Source organism: Aethalodelphis obliquidens, unplaced genomic scaffold (genome assembly GCF_003676395.1).
Source record: "Aethalodelphis obliquidens isolate GAN/ISIS:26980383/991018 unplaced genomic scaffold, ASM367639v1 scaffold27, whole genome shotgun sequence".
Lineage (NCBI taxonomy): Eukaryota > Metazoa > Chordata > Mammalia > Artiodactyla > Delphinidae > Aethalodelphis > Aethalodelphis obliquidens.
Window position 1 is genome coordinate 22,880,473 of NW_020837971.1, and position 20,426 is coordinate 22,900,898.

Sequence of the window (20,426 nt, forward strand, 5' to 3'; positions counted from 1 at the left end):
TCAGAGAGTCTCTGTCCCACAGCTAGTAGAGAGCAAGGTAGGACTTGGACCGAGGCTTGTTATTAAAGCTGGGAGGGACCATAGACATTCATGTGTGCCCTGGTCCATTTCACGGATGCAGGTAGAAAAAAACGAGACATGGCATTGTCTTCAGTGAGTAGGCTCTTTGCTGCCATCTCCAAATCCAGGGTCATTTCCACCCCATCCAGACAAGGAAGGAAAGTGCTGCTGGCTTGGGGTCTGGTGGACTCCAGGGTGTTTGGGTCTCCACCCAGGCAGCCCCAGCTGTCAGCTTGCTTGGAACTGCCCTGCTCCAAGTGAGACCTCATCATGTTTGCAGACTGGTTTCTTTTCTCTTTGTGCAGGTTTTGCCTCTGAGGAAGCCCGGTCACCATGAATGCACATGAGTTCCGCAGGAGAGGGAAGGAGATGGTGGATTACGTGGCTGACTACTTGGAGGGCGTCGAGGGGCGCCAGGTGTACCCCGACGTGGAGCCTGGCTACCTGCGCCCCCTGCTCCCCACTGCTGCCCCCCAGGAGCCAGAAACATTTGAGGACATCATTAAGGACGTCGAGAAGATCATCATGCCAGGGGTAAGCCTGTGTCCAAGATCGGAAAACAGGAGGGCTAGTGCTAACTTAATATTGATACTGACTGGGCGTCAGGCAATTCGTATGAATTATTTCACCTAATCCTCACAACCATTTCCTTGGATAGAAACTTTTTTATTTCTATTTTATAACTGAGGCAACTGAAGCCCAGAGAGGTTGGGTGATCAGCCTAAGGTCACACAGCTAGTAAGTGACGGAGCCAGGATTACAACCCAGATTGTGTGGGCGCCAAAGGCAGTGACTGTGCTTTCCCCCCAGCCCTGCAATTTGTCACCAAACCAACTTGGGTCCGCTCACCCACATGCAGTAAAGCCAATCTACTGACACGAGGTTGTGGTGAAGGAAAGTGCAGTGTTTACTGCAGGTGCCAAGCAAGGAGTCCTGGACAGCTAATGCTCAAAAACCCTGAGCTCCCTGATGGGTTTCAGCAGAGCATTTTTAAGGCCAGGTGAGGGAGGGGAGTCCCCGTTTAAGTCATCAGCTAGTGCACAGTTCTCTGATTGGTTGATGGTGAGGTAATGGGAATTCTCAGGCGCCAGTAGGTCTGGGGGCTATGTGGTCATGGTCATCAGGTAGTTAATTTTTTCCATTTGGTGAGGGTTTTAGCATTGGTAAAATAACTCAGGAAATATGTGCATCAGATGCTGTTATCTGGGTACTTCAGAGAGGAGCCACAGCAGAGGACATGGGGGAGGGGTCTGTCCTGGGAAGGCCCCATGGGGTCCTGCTCTCCTACAAGGTTAGACCCCTACCCTGAGACCCTGGTAGGTGAGAGAGTCGTCACATGACTGTTGAGGAAGTGAACCCCTGGAGGCTGGTTTCAAGTAAGTTAATTGCTCCAAATAAAGCACACTCTTACTATTTTGTGTTCAGCAGAGGGGAGATCACACGTGTGGAAGAAATGTTTCCTTTATTTTACGTGAGAATATGGGCTGCGTGGTGCTGCGTCCTCTTTGAGGCCAGTGTGCCTCGGTGTGGGGTGCGCCAGGGGCCGCAGACAGGAGTGGGGAGGACCCAGGACAGTTGTGTCCACAAGAGTCACTTGGAAGGGAGCAGACAGCTCCAGTTCAAAAGAAACTGCACTGCGGCTTCATGCTTGCGTGGTGAGATGTTCCCTGCCCAGGACTCGCCTAAAAGCATGTTCACTGCTGTGGCAGGAGGGCCAGCCCCTCAGCCTTACCCTCTCATCTGCAGTCAGGACCCCGGGGCCTGGGATCTCAGGACCTGGGGCTCAGGGTGCAGAGCCCCTGCCCACGGGGTACTGGGCCTCCGGCCTCAGCTCCCTGATAAGTCCCTCAAGCCCAGCTCCCCTCTCTCGTCCTCCCTGGAGTTCTCGTGACATTTGTGCTTTGAGCGGAGCACAGGATTCCAGTTCTCACCTGCCGGGAGGTTGTCTGTGCAAACACGAGAAGCCGCGCAGCATCAAATCCCTCCCAGGAGTGTGGTTAAATGTCAGGCCCCGGGCTGTCCTGGCTGTTCTGCAGCTGCAAACACCACCGCTAACGTCTTGGACAGCGCATCCACTTCTCACGGGGCTGAGGCTGGGCGTCCGAGGTCAAGGTTCCTGCAGATTCCCCTCCTGGGAGGTCCTCATCCTGGCCTCTCCTCCCTGCGGGGGTGAGGTTAGGGGGGCCCACCCTCACCATCTCATCCTACCCATCACCTCTCAAAGGCCCCAGCCCCGGGCACATCGCACAGGGTTAGGGCTTCAACACAGGAATTTGGGGACACACACTACAGACCGTGACGGGGGCACAGGGAGACTGTGGAACCCGGAAGCTTTGCTCCATTAGCAAGGAAGCGATTGTATGGGAGAGTGAGGGGGCAGCAGTAAGGCGGCTAAAGAAACCTCAAAAATCAGACCTCTTTTGTTCTTTTTGATATAGACTAGTTTTTGGAGTACTTTCAGGAAAAACAATCTTGTAACTGGAAGAGATGGGGCCTCAGGGGCAGACCCCTCACTGGCACGTGCTCCTGGCCAGGATTTAAAGCAGGGTTGTTCTGAGAGACTTGGTTGACCATGGCAAACCCAGCGCCCTGGGTCCCCTGCCCCCGGGGCCGGCCTCCCTGGCCCCGAGTGACCGCCATGTCCCGTACAGGTGACCCACTGGCACAGCCCGTACTTCTTCGCCTACTTCCCCACGGCCAGCTCGTACCCGGCCATGCTCGCGGACATGCTGTGTGGGGCTATCGGCTGCATCGGCTTCTCCTGGGTGAGTGTCGGCGGGGGCGCCCAGGGGGCCCTGCACGGGGACGTGCAGCCAGGACTCCGCCGGTGAGCAGGTGGCGGTGCCCCCGCAGGAGGGAGGTGGACTCAGCCCTGGAGGGGGGGCCTCATGAGGGCATTTGGGGAAAGAGCGGGGGAGTCACGTCCACATGCAATAGCCGGTTCTGCACAGCGGTGTGCTTAGAGGTACCTGGCTTGCATCCAAACCGCAGCCACGGCCCTGGAGCCTCTGCAGCCCCAGCATGTCTCCCAGGCAGAACAGGGATCTCTGTCCAATCTGCAGTTTGAGAAACACTTCTGCCCTCCTCCCATCCCCTCTGTTCTCGGCCACGCCTGCCGTCCCGAGAGAGACCCCAGCCCAGCATAACGGGAGAGAGTCCTGCCTTCCCAAATGCAGAGCGCTCGGAAGGAGGGCTTCTTGCTGACTGCGCCCAGGACCCCAGGGCTGCCCACACGCTGGGACTTCTCCCCAGGCCAGCGTCTGCTCTTGGCCCTTTGGGTCCAGAGTGCCTGCCTACTTGCTTGTGCCTTGGAGCCAAGCGGACTCACGACTCCTGCCTGAGGCCTGCAGGAGATGTGGGTTCCTGAACGCACGAGCAGAGCTGCCTGCTGCCCCTGCCACCTCCCCCTTGCCCCCAGCTCCCCACTTCCACCCCCCACTGCTCCTCTTTAGCCTGGGGTCCGCAGTTGCTGGGGGGGTGGGCCTCGGCGCCCCAAGGAGCAGGGTCGGAGGGTCACCCCCGGGTCCCGCTGCAGTTCTCGGCGGAGAGCAGCCTGGGGCCGCCCTGTGTGGCCTCGGGGACCTTCCTCTGTCCGGGCTGAGCACACCCTCCCCTCAAGGACATTCCTTACATCAGACACCGCAGCAGATTCCACTCAGCTCTGCCACTCCAGAGCCATCCAAGGGGATGATAGCATCTTTCCAACTATGTCTGTCCTTCCCAAGGACAGTCTGATGGTCTGGGGCCTTGGAGGGCTTCCTTGCTGTCTCTAAGGTGTGCTGGCCGAGCCCCGGGTTCTGCACAGTGAGGAAGGTCCCCATGCCTGGAGCCGGGCTCGGCCAGGATGGAGTGGGACCCTCCGTGTGGGGCTGGCCAGCAGTGCATGGGGAGCTGGAGAGCACTCGAACCACCACAGTGAGACCCACACGGACGGGAGGTCCGTCCACCCTCCGGCAGAGTCTGGGGCCAAGCCGCCCCCCCCCCGAACCCCGAGCGCGGAAGGCAGGATCAGGGGCCTGTGGGGGCTCCCAGGGCTGCACCTCCTCTGCTCAGCCCATCTCACTCCTCCCACTATGACTGTAGACCAGGGTCCACCAGGGAGGCTTTCTGGCTCCTTCTGTAAACAGGTGGTTGAATGAGCTCCCTGTGTGGGCCCAGTGCGGCTGGGGAGCAGGTCATCGTGACGGTCACTGCCTTCCTGCCCAGGCATTCTCCTCGAGTCACTGTCAAAGAGCATGTTTGACACCTTTTGGGGGCATTTGAACAGCATCTTGGATTGGGAGAGTTTAGTCTGGGTGGGATTCAGTGGAAGATTTTCAGCAAGACCTGGGCACTTGCTGGCCCCAGCCCTTAGAGGTTTCTCTTGGAGAAGCGTGGGGTGACGTCAGAGTCAGAGGTGACGTCAGCAGGGACCCGTGCCTACGGGTGAGGCATGTAGAGACATGCAAACCCCTGCAGGCAGTGACCTTGGACTTCCAGCGGCCGCCCTGGGCCCCGGGGATGGTGGCTCCTTCCATGCCTCCAGGTGCCGGGGTCGGGGGGCGGAGCAGAAGGTCGCTTCTGCACATGTGCACATGTGCCGCTCTCAGCACCAAGTTCCCCCGCAGTGATCCTCAGTGATGCTTTGGGGTTGCTGTGGGGCAGGAGTCCAGCCTCTGCCACTGCTTCTCTGGGAAATCTGTGATGGGAGAGCCCACCTTCAAAGGGGTTCCCCCCCAGGGACAGGTCTTTTGAAAATGTTGAGAACTTTTTGCTAAATCGACCCATCAAAAGGAGGGGAGTAAGGAAGCCTCCCTGTTTGTCACTCCACTGGACACCAAGCTGGCGGGAAGCTGAGGGCGGCCAGCCTATGGCTCACCCCCACCTCCCACCGCAGGCTGCCAGCCCAGCGTGCACAGAGCTGGAAACAGTGATGATGGACTGGCTGGGGAAGATGCTGCAGCTGCCTGCGGTGTTCTTGGCTGGAGAAGCTGGAGAAGGGGGCGGAGTGATCCAGGTAAGGCACAGAGGGCGGGGGTCCCACCTCTGGGGTACGTGGGCTCCCGGAAGGCGGACAGCAGCAGGTGGGCTAGAGGCCCTTGAGCTTCCTGTGTCCTCATGTTTCTTCTGGAGAATGAGCAGGGCTGAGCCTTAGGAAAGCTCTGGATCTGGATCCGCGAGCCAGGCCCCTCTTTAGGGTGGGCAGAGTGGTGGCCATCGCCTGGCTGGTGCATAGCAATAAAAACAACAGTGGAGGGCTTCCCTGGTGGCGCAGTGGCTGAGAGCCCGTCTGCCGTTGCAGGGGACACGGGTTCGTGCCCCGGTCCGGGAAGATCCCACATGCCGCGGAGCGGCTGGGCCCGTGAGCCATGGTCGCTGAGCCTGCGCGTCCGGAGCCTGTGCTCCGCAACGGGAGAGGCCGCAGCAGTGAGAGGCCCGCGTACCGCAAACAAACAAACAAAGAAACAAGCAAAAAACAACAGTGGAGATTTGCGTGGTTCCCCATTGCCCGCCAATGTGCTGGAGCACTTCCCAGGCCTGGACTCAGTTCTCACAACGCTATGATTAGGGGCCATTTGAAGATTCCCATTTTACAGGTGAGGAAACTGAGGCTCAGAGCAGTCAGGGAACTTGCCCATTGGTTCCCAGCTGGTAAGTTCTAGAGCCAGGGTTTGAGCCTACACCCGTGTGACCGCCACTCAGGGCCATCCTCAGTGGCAGAGGCCACTAGAAACGGCTGCACCTATGGGAACCCACCGTTCACCTAAAGATGCTGCCTTTTCTATGCGCTGATTTAATTCATTCTTCACCTGACATGTACCTTTGAGCGCAACTACGTGCCAGAGGGCCCATCAGGGGACAGGACACGCACAATGACAGTCACAGTGGAACACCTGCGGCACAAATGCCACTAAGAAAACTTGGAGTTCTTGGCTTTCTTCTTTTCTAGTAGGGAAGAGGGATGCTCTTCCCAGGGAAAGCAACATTTACTTTGGAGAAGAGGGAATTTCCTTTTTCAGACACCGTCTTCTCTCTAAGAATCTGTCATGGCAGTTGTGATTCTGTCCACTCAACGATGAGAACTGAGGCCTGGATGCCTCAGTGTGAGGTCACCTGCCGGAGTGGCCAAATGTGACAGGATGCGAGCCCCAGCCTCCAGGCCCGAGGCTGCTCAACCGACCAGGGTTTTTAAACTCCCATGTGTTTATTTTCTGACAAACCTATTATCTTACAGTTCTGTAGGTCGGGAGTCTGAGGTGGATCTTACTGGGCTACAATCAGGGTTGACAGCTTGGAGGTTCTGTCCTTGCCTTTTCTAGTTTCTAGAAGCTTCCCGCATTCCTGGACCATGGCGCCTCCTCCGTCTTCAAGGTGGCTGTGTTGCGTCTCTCTGACCCTTCTTTCATGGCCGCCTCTCCCTCTGACCACAGATGAGAAAGGTTCTTCATGTTGCAGGATGCATGAGATTAGATCAGGTCCATGCAGGTGATCTAAAATAATCCCCCCTCCCCTCCTGTCAAGGTTCTTAAATTAATCACATTGGCAAGGTCCCTCTTCCTTGTCAGGTAGAGAGTCACAGCTTCCAGGATGAAAGCATGACCTCTTTGGGAGGCCTTATTCTCCCAAACACAGGCAGTACGGCTCAGGGTCAGGGAGGGAGTCTTCCTCTACCCTCGCAGATTCAGATTCAACAAGTCTTAGGCGGGCCCAGGAATTAGCATTCTAACCTGCATGTCAGGTGATTCTGATGCAGAGATGCTGACATGCACTTTGATAAATAAGCCTTGGGCTGTGACCCATGGCTGAGTTCTCTGTGACCCACGGCCTATTTACTCTCTCAAAGTAAATCTTTTGTCAGATTTCTTATGTTTATGGTGGGATGCCTGAGGTGATGATGGGTAGTGAGACACGTCAGCACAGGGCAGGTGTTAGTGGTAGACAGGCTTTTCATAAGGGATATGATATAGGTTGGTTCAGTTGGAGTCCTGGCTAGCATGCTCGGATTCACAAAAGCGACGGTCAGGAGGAGGGTTTTGATAATGAAGTTGGCTGTGCGTCATTCTGGCATGTAGGGATTACGGACTGCTCCCAGGATTAGGATGGTTTCGAAGATGTTTATGACGATGATATTGGCAGATTCTCTAGGAAAAACAGGGCAAATGGGCCTGCTGCATGGTCCTCGCTGAAGCCGGAGAAGAATTCTCCCTCTGTCAGATCGACTGGGGCCCGGTGGTTTCTGCCGGCTCCAGGTGGTGCTGGGAAGATCAGTCACAGATGCTCTTGCGTAAGGATTATGCTTGAGAGCGTCACCGACCCGTTTATCAGTAGGACTGATAAGAGGATAACTGCTGTGTCACCCCATATGAATCAGCCCCACTCTCTCTGTCCCCTCCTACCTCACCTCTTTGGTTACAGCACTTGCCCTCCTACATCAGCGATTCTGAGTGGGGCTGATGAGAATGAAGCATCAGCCATGGGTAAGCAAAGTTTCCCTGCGATGCTGTGAACGGGACTTAGACGTAGCGGCAACGATGATTTTTCTCACAATTGCAAACATTTCAGCCACCCTGGACAGTTTTCTGCTGGTCAGAGGTGACGCAGCCTGGGCAACCTTGGAAAAACCACACACAAAGATTTGAGTTCTCAGCTGCTTCCAGCTTTAGGGAGGGGACTGCTGTACATGGCCCCCTTCCACCACCCCCCACCCGCCCCCCATCAGTCAGCTGCATCTCACCTTGCAGTGGGGAGGTGTTCCAGTCCCCAGCACATGGGTCCTGATGCTCTGGGGCTCCACTGCCAATGGAGAGCAGAGCCCGGCTGTGGGCAGAACAGAAAGTGGCCATAGTAAGAGCAAGAGAGGGGCTGCGATGGGGTTCTTGGTGTTGAATTCTATTCGACTCAGTTCCGGGCCTGGGGGTGATCTGATAGTTCATGACAACCTGGACCCTTGCAGTAAACTTACTTTTTCTTTGTAATTCCACACATTTTGCCAAGATCTACTTTTTCCATCTGTGCTGTTCATCTTGACCCCAACCCCCAGCACCTGGGAAGCCCTATTAATCCGAGACTCAGCTCTTCCCTCACCTGGGGACGTTTTAGTCATTGCCTCTGGGCCACTTCACTCTGTTTTTCAGGCGCTTCCATTTTCCACGGATTGGGTACCTCTTCCATAATTTCTAACTTTCTTTTGTCATTTTCTTTTTTTTTTTTTTTTGTCATTTTCTCTTATGTGTTTTTTGGGGACTTTCCCACGATTTTTTCTACATCATCGTCTCCATTTTCCAATTGATGCCAATTGATGGCCTTCGATGTCAATTTGGTTCTGTTATTCCACTTAAGAGTATCATCCCCTTTCTACCTATGAAAACTAGACATCCATTAGAAAAATGGAAGAGATGCGGAAACATTTAGGGGCAGCTTCCCCCCAGTGTCATTTTAATACCGATGTGTTTGTGTGTGTGTGTGTGTACATATATGTGTACATAATATAAACAAAACTGGGATAATGCAACACATCATAGAGATTTTCTGTGTGGTGTTTTACTTACTATTTTATTGTGAGCATTTCCCACTGTTTAAATAGTCTCTGAGAATATTATTATTGCATGATTTGCTATGATGTGTCACAATTTATATAAATAGGAGATGCAGTATATACATTGTGTCACATCTTTCACTCTTGTAAATCATATTTCAAAGGACACCCTTTAGGATGAAGATTAACAATCTCCCAAGAAGATCCTCAGCTTTCTGCTGGGGCTCCCCTGGTTGAGTCCATATTCACCACACATGCTCCACCAAAAATCAAAACCAAACAAAAAAGTTCTTCTGGGTCACTGGAGATTATAACTAAAATAATTTCACATTCAATTCTTTTCAGCAGCCCAAGCTGATTCCTCTAGTTTGATACTTCTCAAAACTCTTAACAACTACCCTGTCAATCAAGGCGCGTGTATTATAATAATAGCCACTTGGTATTGCACACCCACTCTGAGCTAGCCTGTGTTTTAGTTTTATTTCTTGTGTTTAATGTGCTCATTTTTCAACCTCCAAATATTTATCAGGCTTGATTGGATTATCAACAACCTTTTTCATAGATGAGGAAACCGAGGCCCAGGAACGTCACGCATAGGACCCAAGGGCAGGAGCTATTTAGAGGCAAGGCTGGGGCACCTGTGAGCTGGACCCACAAGTGTTCCACCAGCCTGTCCCTGACCCTTTGCTTGGGTGAGTGTGCAGAGGTGGGCATGCTGCCATGGGCTCCATCTTTAAATTATCTCTTCTTTGAAAGACAATCCCGTTTTCCAGAAACAGCAGAAGCCCCGGCATTTGGTTATAGGAATAATTCTGACATCACTCAGCCCAGGATTCAATTGAGTCCCCCTTGGAGCCCACCCACCCAGTATGAGGCAGGAATCCCGCCCTTCCCCCTGACAAGGCTGATTGTCTGTAATTTGCGAGGTCCTGGAGCGCCTGAGCCTGCTGACAGACGGGGGGCCCGGATGCGGGGATGCGGGGGGAGCCCCTCAGAGGCGTAATCACAGCTGCTGGGCGTCGGCACCGTGACGGGCGTCTGCATCAAACGGCAAATCATCCTTTGATCTGGACAAACGGGGCCATGAAAATGGTCTCTTAATTGGGTTTGAAAGCTCTCTTGGAAGAAAAGCCCATTTCCCGCCGTGTATGGGGTGACACTTGAAAACCCAGAAGATGAAAGGACATTTCTGCTCCCAGCATTCACAGCCGAGCGACCGCGCTCACCGTGTTTCTTTCTGCCTCCTAGCGGCTTTGCCATGGCAACCTTTGTCTGAGGCAGGAAAGCAAAGGTATCATTACTGTCCCCGGAGCAAGACTGCCCCTGCCCCTACCTCGGCCCAGATCTGCTTCCCACAGAGGCCTGGAGACCGGCTCGTTCTCCTGTCCCGGTCTCCAAGCCATGACACTTATGGATGCTGGGCTGACGATTATTTCACTGGGCAATTTTTTGTTTGTTTGTTTCGAGTTTTATTTTCAATTCTTCTTGTCAACACATCTCCTTAATGCTGACTACATTTAGTGAAACTTCCTTTAGAAGTGTGTAACGACCCTTTCAGCTATAACTATCCCTGTTAATATCTTTTTTAATATTTTTTAATTCCACATATATGTGATACCATGTGGTATTTGTTTTGCTCTGTCTAGCTTATTTCACTTAGCGTAATGCCCTCTAGGTTTATCCATGTTCCAGGTTTATCCATGACAAGGTTTCCCCTTTTTTTGTTAAGGCTGAAAAATATATATTAATATATATATATATATATTTTTATATATATATATATATATATATATATATAGAAATCACATTTTCTTTACTTTTTAAAAAATTAATTTATTTATTTGCGGTACACGGGCCTCTCACTGCTGTGGCCTCTCCCACTGCGGAGCACAGGCGCCGGACACGCAGGCCCAGCGACCACGGCTCACGGGCCCAGCCGCTCCGCGGCATGGGGGATCCTCCTGGACCGGGGCACGAACCCGTGTCCCTGCATCGGCAGGCGGACTCTCAACCACTGCGCCACCAGGGAAGCCCATGGGTCATCTTTATTATCATTACTCTGAGTTCTTTTTCAGGTGGATTGCCTATTTCCTCTTCATTTTTTTGGTCTTGTAGGTTTTTACCTTGCTCCTTCATCTGTGCCATATTTTTTTGCCGTCTAATTTTTTTTTCCTTTTTTTTTATGAGTGGGGGTGTGTTCCTGTCTTACTGGTTGTTTGGCCTGAGGCTTCCAACACTGAATTTTGTAGGCTGTTGGGTGGAGCTGTGTCTTGGCGCTGAGATGAGGACCTCCTGGAGACCTCACTCTGATGAATATTTCCTGGGGTCTGACGTTCCCTTTTAGTCCAGTGGTTCGGACTCGGAGCTCCCACCGCAGGAGCTTCAGCCCAACCCCTGGCTTGTGAACCAAGATCCCACAAGCTGTGTAAGGGTGGCCAAAAAAAAAAAAACAGAGAGGAGAATGATAACAAAGTAAAAAATAAAATTAGACTAGGAAACTAACAGGTATGTTAGAAAAAATTAAAAATATAGATGAAACAACTGAAGCTAAAACAGAACCACAATAGTAAAAAAGAGGAGAATAAAAGGTGGAAAAGGCCTTGGCTGTGGAGGGCGGGGCCAAAGCAAGGGCGAGGTTTGGGCAGTGGGCGGGGCCTATGCTTAGGACCCACAGGGCTGGAAAAGCCGGGGGGATGGGGGCTTAGGCTCAACAGAACAGAAGGGGCTCAGACGTGCCTCCAGCCTCTGTTCTCAGAGGGCGGGGGACCCCAACCTGGGAGCCCAGCAGGCTTCCTGGGTTCGAGTGGACATGGCAATCACCCTCCACTCCTCTTCTGCTCCTCCGGTCCTGGAGGGCCCCTCCCACCTGCCTCTCCTGATCTTCCTGGCCTCCCTCCTATGCCCCCAGGACCCACATGGCCTGGAGGGCGCTTTGGTGGGCGGGGCAGCAGCCTGGGAGCTCAGCAGGCTCCCTGAGTCCGAGTGGGCGGGGCAAACTCCCTCCGCTCCTCTTCTGGTGGGCCCCTCCCGCCTGCCTCTCCTGTTCTCTCTGGCCTCCCTCCTACGTCCCCAGGACCAACCCAGCCCGGAGGGGACCTCTGAGGGCGTAGGACCTGGTCCGAGAGCCAGGCAGACTTCCCCGACCGATTGGGCAGGGAAAAAGTTGGGTGCACTCCCCCCTGACCTGAGCCCCCGCAAGGGTCCCTCCAGGCATGGGAACCCCTCCCCCCCTCAGCCGCCCCTCAGGGGCACTGGTCCTGTCCAGCCTCCACTTCTCCTCCCCCCTCAGTCCCCCCACATGCTACTGGTTCCCTTGGGGGTTCTGCCCATCTCCGTGGGCGTCGGGGTCCCCCACCAGCATCCAGCAGCCACCCTAGTTGTGGGGAGACGTGAACTCTGTGTCTTCCCACACCACCATCTTGTCTCCGCCCCCCTCCCCTAAAATCTTATAAACCTTCTCATAGTCAACAAAACTCTACCTTTTAAATTTTTTCTTTCTAATGGTAAGAGTGTTCAGCTCCTGGTTTCTTCCAGGATTTACTAAGATTCCGTGATCAAGAGCAGGGGAACAGGAAAGTTGATTATAAATGTGGGGAGGTTCCCACCAGGCAGATGTGGGCTCACTCCTAACCATGCCGCTCCCTAGCTGCTGATTTGGGGCAAGTTACCCTCTCTGGGCTTAGTTTCCCACCCTAAGATGATAAAATTTAGAAGTGGGATTATTTTGCAAATTAGCTGGGCTAACACGATGGGTGTTGAATCCATATTCTCTTTCACCTCCCCCCACCCTCAGAAGAGTGAATTTTGCATCCTTCTTGACTACTTCGCCAAAATAAGTTGTCGACATTCATTGTGTTAGCTTGCTAAGGCTACCACAACAAACAACCACAGACGGGGCAGCTTAAACAACAGCCTCACAGTCCGGAGGCTGGACGTCTGAGGTCGAGGTGGCAACAGGGCTGATTTCCCGGAGGCCTCTGCCCTTGGCTGGCAGGCGGGCATCTCCTCCCTGTGTCCTCATGTGGCCTCCTGTGTGCGTGTGTGTGTGCGTGCGTGCGTGCATGCGTGTGTGTGTGTGCACGTCCTCAGCTCCTCTTCTTACAAGGACATCAGCCAGGCTGGATCAGGGATCCTCTAACTTAGTGACCCCTTTACAGATCTTGTCTCCAAATATGGTCATGTCCTAAGGTACTAGGAGTTAGGGCTTCAACGTATGAAATTTGGGGGGACACACTTCAACCTGTACCATCAGTGACTGAGGAAAATCCTGCAAGGCAATTTTTGAGTCTCAAAGAAGAGGAATCCCATTTATAGAAACATACAGATTTATCTGTCCACGTTGCTGTGCACACAGAGCTGGGCTGAGAGCTGTGCCCTGGGCCCCATCTCCTCCTCTTCCCCGGGAAATGGGCCAGCACCTCCTGGGTAGACCAGGAGGCGTCCGCGGGAAAGTGCCTGTGAAGTGGGCCCGGTGATGCCTGGTACGCGCTGAGTGCTCAGACATGCGGGAGGTTATCTTAAGAAAAACAGACAGAGCAACGTTGAATTGATAATAAGAGCTGCAGTGGCAGTCACAGGTGTGCAGCCTTTTCCCGCTGAAAGGAGAGTGAACTTGGCAATTTGAGATGCATCTTTTAAGAAAATATGGGGACCCCAAATTGCATCTCCCAAGTTTAAGATGATTCCCTGGCTGTACTTGGAAGCCCATTTCGACCTTTTCTTTGATTTAGGGAAGTGCCAGTGAAGCCACCCTGGTGGCCCTGCTGGCCGCTCGGACCAAAGCGACACGACGCCTGCAGGCTGCCTCCTCGGGGCTGACACAGGCCACCATCATGGAGAAGCTGGTGGCCTACGCATCTGACCAGGTGGGTGTGGCTGCCCGGAGCCCCATGGAGCCTCACAAGGCAGAATGATTGGTGTGGTAGCGAGTCAAAACCCAACCAAGCTGTGCAGCATCATTTCCAATCCAGGAACAGCTCCCCAGGGAGACCTATGCTGAAGACAAGGTGTGGGCTGCAGGTGGGAACTTAGTAGATCAAGTTGAAAAGAAAATAAATGGACCATGAGGTCACCGTGACCCCACTTGCACCTGCTCGTGTTGAGGTCATCTGGCTGCCTTCAGAGCGGGGCTGTGGAGACTCATGTGGGACGTGGGCTCAGAGACCTGGGCTCGCATCCCAGCTCTGCTGTTTCAAGTTCTGTGACCTCAGGCTCATCACGCCAATTCTCTGAGCCGTTATTTTTAACTATCGAACAGGGCCCAAAGCACCTGTCCCCTGATAATGCTGCTCTACCAGCTGGTGGCTAAACTAAGATGAAGGATACAGTGGTGCTTGTAAGGTTTCCAGAACTCTGCAAATAGGGGCATCGAGCATGTGGTCAATTCCAGTGACCAGCCCACTTCAAAACGGTTAAAAACAAAAACAAAACCGAATCGTGTGAGAAGGAACAGGAGGCAAGAGCATTGAGCAGTAGCTCCATGAGTGAAAGTGTAGCCAAGGGGGCACTGAAAAGTGATACCACTGAAGGATTTGGTTCCACAAGGAATAGCTGATTTAGCTCTGCTGACATAATATTTGTAACGAATTTCTTAAGCCAGGCATTTCAACTGTGACAACTTTGTTCTAGTTAATAAACACGTGTGGCCTGAAATCAACACAGCACCTATATTTTGATGCTTAATCAGGAGTACTGTCTCTGTGTGTATCCTAACTCTAGGCGCTAGAGCTCCCTGCACATCAAGAAAACTATTCGCTTCTATTTCTATCTCCCTGGTTTCCCAGAAAGACACGAGGAGACTTGAAGAAAATGCACGTGTAGGTGTTCAGTGAATCTAGGCTGAGATAAGTTGCTATGAACGTTAGGGTGTAGCCTTTCCCAATAGGGTTTCCATGAGGGAATTTCGCCCTACAGAAGTGATTTGTGATGCTTCTAGATCCTCCCAAGGATGGTGCATGGCTAGTACCATCCTAGGTGATGGCAGTCGGGTGGGTTCCTTACATCCACCAGACGGCCACGGGCTCTAGGACGCAATTCTTCCTCAGCTCTCAGGCAGGTTCCCCAGGAGCGGGACCTTACGCGAGCCTTTAGGGGTTCACTGTTCATTCAGTGGTGCTTTCTGGGGAGTCCTGTAGGAGTTAGGGAAGCAGAATGGGCAGCGAGGGAGCAAAAGCAAGGATGTGGCCTCTGAGACAGTCCCCGCCTGTCACCTCCTCCTGAATGGAACCTACACTTCAGGAGAGCCTTAGCACCCGGGAGCACGGGGTCAAGGTGCTGGTTGTAAATTAATAACCTGATCACCTCACTCCTCACCTGAGGTTAAAGGGGACACACAAACCGCGAGGAGAGCTACTTCCGAGAATTGTCTTACGTTTCACAGACGATTTTAGAGCCTCGGAGGGAAAGAGTAGGAACCGGAGCTTACTGAGTGCCCTTATTAAGGACACACCATCACGTGTCGTTATCCCAACTATGCTTTCAAATGGGCATTCACTGCTTCACTAGAATTCAAACCAATGGATGAAAACACCCCCAGTACTGCCGAGCACTTCTCGCTCTAAGCGTCTGAATCATTAAACTGGGAAGCAGATTCCTCAGGACCTGAAACAGCTCCAGGCCGGAAGGTGGGGGGCAGGAGGGCTGTGAGCTGCTGCAGACTCTACCCCTGCGCTCTCTTGCAGGCACACTCCTCCGTGGAAAGAGCCGGCTTGATTGGTGGAGTGAAATTAAAAGCGATCCCTTCCGATGGCAAGTTTGCCATGCGAGCTTCTGCCCTGCAGGAGGCCCTGGAGAGAGACAAGGCCGAGGGCCTGATTCCATTCTTCGTAAGTCTGTGTGGCTCCACGGGGGTGTCTGGGCCCTGCAGGGGGTGGGCCCGCGGTGACAGGGCCACTTTCCAGGCTGCCGCGGTGGTCACACGCCAGGTGGTGCTCAGGTCAGCCCGCCTCTCCTTGAGGGTGGTTGGAGCAAAACTCCATTTATTTTTCCTTCCACTTGTGTGAATCTCAGAAACGAGTAACACCAGAGAACCCAGCCTGCAGGATGCTGTGAAGCCGAGAAGTCTTGCTTCTGCTTCCTGTTAAAAATGACACCGTAGGGTGGCCCCTTGACATGGTGGATGCATGACGGACATCCGAGTGAGCCGAATTAAAAATAAAACACACTTTCCACCTAGATTGGTGTCCTCAGTAGATGCTAAGAGGCGTCATTTGCGAGAGGTGTATTACAAGCAAGCAGTGACTAATTAAAATACAAATAAATAGGATGTAATTAAAATATCTAACGAGCCAAATAGCAGCTAGTTTTCTTGTGCACGGATGGGCTTTTTCCAGTGGGGAAGAAACAGTTGCTGTTACAACTGGAGGCTGGGAGCTGTCAGGCCTGGTGTGATCTTGGCATCAGCCGGTGTCTGGACTGGGACGTCAGGTGTGATGGCAGCTGAAAGGCTGTGATTGTGGCACTAACCCCGTGAGGTCATCTGGCTGCACTTTGGGGTCATCTGGGGAGCTATAAAGAATGCTGATGCCCAGACCCTGCTCCAGCCTCTCTGGGGATGGGACCAGGCATTGGAGACACTTCACAGCAACTTCCAGATTCTCCTGTGTACCCAGGATTCCATGCTCTGAGGCACACCTGTCAGTATCTGGGTATTTCCTAGTTGTAGAGCAATCTAGGTTCAACAGACTCTAGGGGCCATGTAGTAATAACTTCCACTACTTTTTAAGAGTTAATCTTTGAGACAAGCTTTTTTACCCAAAAAATTGTTTTGAGCGGTTCAAATTTAGCGCCCTTTATTGAATATCTAACATGTAGGCTGGGAGAGGCACAGAGGGTATGATTTTATACACAATTTGATCCTGATTCGAGGACTTCCCAGAGGAATCAGGAGCATAAACAAGTAATTGTAGGGACATCAACAAGATTCAGATTGTTGAGCTTTAAGATTTCTTTGTATATTTTGGACACCAGTGCTTTATCAAAAGGTATGATTTGCAAATGTTTTTTTCCAAGTCAGTGACCTGTCCTTTCATTCTCTGAAGTATCTATCACAAAGAATAAGTTTTTATTTTTAATGAAGTCCATCTCATCAATTTTATTTTCATGGAATATGTCATTGGTACCTAAAAACTCATCACAAAACCCAAGATGTTCTAGATCTTCTCCAGTGTTATCTTCTAGGAGTTTTATAGTTTTACATTTAGGTCTCTGATCCATTTTGCTCTGGTTTCTGTAAAAGGTGTAATGTCTGTGTCCAAATCCATTTTTTTTTGCATGTGGATGTCCAGTTGTTCTAGTACCATTGTTGAAAAGACTATCCTCTCCCCATTAAATTGCCTTTGCTCCTTTGTCAAAGATCAGGTGACCATATTTGTGTGTGTCTATTTCTGGGCTCTCTATTCTGTTCCATTGATCTGTTGGTCTATTCTTTCCGCAATTTTACACTGCCTTGAATTGCAGTAGCTCTAGAGTAAGACTTGAAGTCGGGTAGTGTCAGTCCTCTGACTTTGTTCTTCTCCCTCAGTGCTGCGTTGGGTAGGGAATTCCCTGGTGGTCCAGTGGTTAGAACTCGGAAATTTCACTGCCAGGGCCCAGGGCCCGGTTCAATCCCTGGTTGGGGAACTAAGATCCCACAAGCCATGTGGCAAAATATATACATATATATTGTGTTGGATATTCTGGGTCTTTTGCTTCTCTTTATAAACTTTAGACTTGGTTTGTCAATAGCCATAACGTGATTGGCTGGAATTTTGAATGGAAGTTTATAGATCAAGTTAGGAAATACCAAAATCTTGACAATACTGAATCTTCCTATCCATGTACATAGAATATTTGTCCATTTATTTAGATTTTTTTTTTACTTCTCTCCTCAGAATTTTATAGTTTTCCTCATATAGATCTTATACATATTTTGTTAGATTTTTACCTAAGCATTTCTCTCTCTCTGTCTCTCTCTCTCTAGCTCTAGTTTGGTGTTAATGTATATGGTATTGTGTTTCTAATTTCAAACGCAAATTTTTCATTGTTGGAATATAAGAAAGCAATTGACTTTTGTATATTATCCTTTATTCTGTATCTTCTTATAATTGCTTATTAGTTTCAGGAGGTTTTGGGTTTGATTTTGATTTGGGGTTTTTTTGGGGGTGAGGGGGTAGGGTATCTATATAGACAATCATGTCATCTTCAAACCAAGGTAGTTTCATTTTTCCCTCCCAATCTGTATATCTTTTAGTCCCTTTTCTTGTCTTATTGTTATAGGTAGAATTCCCAGCATCGTGTTGAATAGGAGTGGTGAAAGCAAATATCCTTGCCTCGTTTCTGATCTTATCAGGAAATCCTGTAGTTTCTCACTGTTAAGTGTGCTCTCAGGTTTTTAATAGATGTTCTTTATCAAGTTGAGGAAATTCCACTCTAATCCTAAATTCGCTAAGAATTTTTTATTATAAATGGATGCTGGATTTTGTTAAATACTTTTTCTGTATCTATTGATATGACTGTATGATTTTTTTCTTGTTTAGCCTTTTGATATGATAGGTCATATTAATTGATTTTCAATGCTGAATCAGCCATGCATACCTAGAATAAATCCCACCTGGTATTATTTTTTATATATTATTGAATTCAATTTGCTAATATTTTGTTGAGAATTTTCACATCTATATCCATGAGATATTTGTCTACAGTTCTTTCTTGTAATGTCTTTATCTGATTTTGGAACTAGAGTAAGGCTGGCCTCACAGAATGAGTTAGGGAACATTCCCTTTTCTTCAATTTTCTGGAAGAGATTGTAGAGAATTTGTTTAATTTCTTTTTTTTTTTAACTGAAATATAGCTGAGTTACAGTGTTATATTAGTTTCTGTTGTACAACATAGTGATTCAGCATTTTTATGGGTTATATTCCATTAAAATTTATTACCATATAATGGGTATAATTCCCTGTGTACGATATATCCTTGTTGCTTATCTATTTTATACACAGTAGTTTTTATCTCTTAATACCGTACCCCTATCCTGCCCCTCCCTCTTCCCTCTCCCCACTGGTAACCACTAGCTTGTTTAAAATTAATTAATTAATTTATTTTGGGCTGCATTGGATCTTCGTTGCTGCATGCGGGCTTTCTCTAGTTGCCGCTAGTGGGGGCTACTCTTTGTTGCGGTGCCACAGGCTTCTCATTGCGGCAGCTTCTCTTGTTGCGGAGCACGGGCTCTAGGCGTGCGGGCTTCAGTAGTTGTGGCACGCGGGCTCAGTAGTTGTGGCTCGCGGGCTCTAGAGTGCAGGCTCAGTAGCTGTGGCGCATGGGCTTAGTTGCTCCGCGGCATGTGGGATCTTCCCGGACCAGGGCTCAAACCCAGGTCCCCTGCATTGGCAAGTGGGCTCTTAACCACTGCTCCATCAGGGAAGCCCTAGTTTGTTTTCTCTATCTAGTTTAATTCCTTTCTTAAATATTTGGTAGATTTTACCAGTGAACAAAACTAGGCCTGCTGCTTTCTGTTATGGAAGGCTATTAATTTACTGACTTTATTTCTTTAATAGATATAGGCCATCTTAGTCTGTTCAGGCTGCTATAATAAAATACCACAGACTAGGTGCCTTATGAACAACAGAAATTTATTTCCCACAGTTCTGGAGGAAGGAAGTCTGAGATCAGGGTGCCAGGGTGGGCTCTGGTGAGGACCCTCTCCTGGGTGCAGACAGCTGACTTCTTGCCATGTCCTTACATGGAAGAAGGGGCAAGGGAGCTCTGTGTGGTGTCTTTTACAGGAGCACTAATCCTGTTCTCAAGGGCCCCACCCTCATGACCTAAGCACCTGCCAAAGGCCCAGCCTCCTAATACAAACAACTCTGGTTTCAAGGGTTTTGCGGAGGTGAGGGGGGAACAGAAATGTTCAAGCCATGGTATAGGCCTATTGAGAGGATCTATTTTTCTTTATGTGAGTTTTTGTAGATTACATCTTTCAAGCAATTGATCCATTTCATTCAGGTTTTCAAATTTGTGGGCATGAAGTTACTCAGAATATTCTTGTACTACCCTTTTACCATCCATGGGATCAGTAGTGATGGTCCTTCTTTTATTTCTAATGTTAGTAATTTGTGTCCTCTCTTTTTTCTTAGTTAACCTAGTTAGATGTTTATCAATTTTATCAATGTTTTCAAAGTACCGGCATTTGGTTTCATTGATTCTCTCTATTGATTTCCTGTTCCTAATTTCACTGATGTCTGCTCTAATTCTTATTATTTCTTTTCTTTTAGTTTCTTTGGACTTAAATTGCTCTTTGTTTTCTAGTTTCCTAAGGTGGAAGCTTACATTATGGATTTAAAATTTCCTTTCTTCTCTAGTATATGTATGCATTTCATGCTATAAATTTCCCTCTAAGCATTATTTTCACTGCATTCCACAAATTTTGATAAGTTGTATTTTCATTTTCATTGAGTTAAAAATATTTTTAAAATTTCTCTTGAGACTTTCCCTTTGCCCTATATGGTAATTAAAATCTTTACTATGTTGTCTTTCAAGCCATGAACATGATATATCTCTTCGTTTATTTAAATCTCCTTTAATTTCTTTCATCATATAAGACTGTACATGTTTTGCTAGATTTATACCTACAGAATTATTATTTTTGAACAACTGTAAATGGTATTGAATGTTTAATTTTGATGTCCATGTGTTTGTTGTAGCTTATAGAAATAGAATTAATTTTTGTATGTTGATCTTGTATCCTGTAACCCTGCTAAACTAAGAGGTTTTTTTTTAATGGATTTCTTGGGGGTTTTCTATCTAGATAATCATGCTATATGCAAATAGGTACAGTTTTACTTCTTCCTTTATGACCTGTATACCTTTTATTTCT

The 20,426-nt window shown here is 49.7% G+C and overlaps 1 protein-coding gene across 1 annotated transcript in view; it reads left to right on the plus strand.

Moving 5' to 3' along the window:
• The first annotated feature begins 371 nt into the window (after window positions 1-371).
• The window catches only part of DDC (dopa decarboxylase), a 54,024-nt gene continuing 33,969 nt past the window's right edge, over window positions 372-20,426 (plus strand). The window contains exons 1-5 of the mRNA XM_027124127.1: window positions 372-594; window positions 2,712-2,825; window positions 4,937-5,056; window positions 13,306-13,440; window positions 15,256-15,399. Coding sequence (XP_026979928.1) covers window positions 394-594; window positions 2,712-2,825; window positions 4,937-5,056; window positions 13,306-13,440; window positions 15,256-15,399 — 714 coding nt within the window. The 5' untranslated portion in view covers window positions 372-393. The remainder of the gene's footprint in view (window positions 595-2,711; window positions 2,826-4,936; window positions 5,057-13,305; window positions 13,441-15,255; window positions 15,400-20,426) is intronic.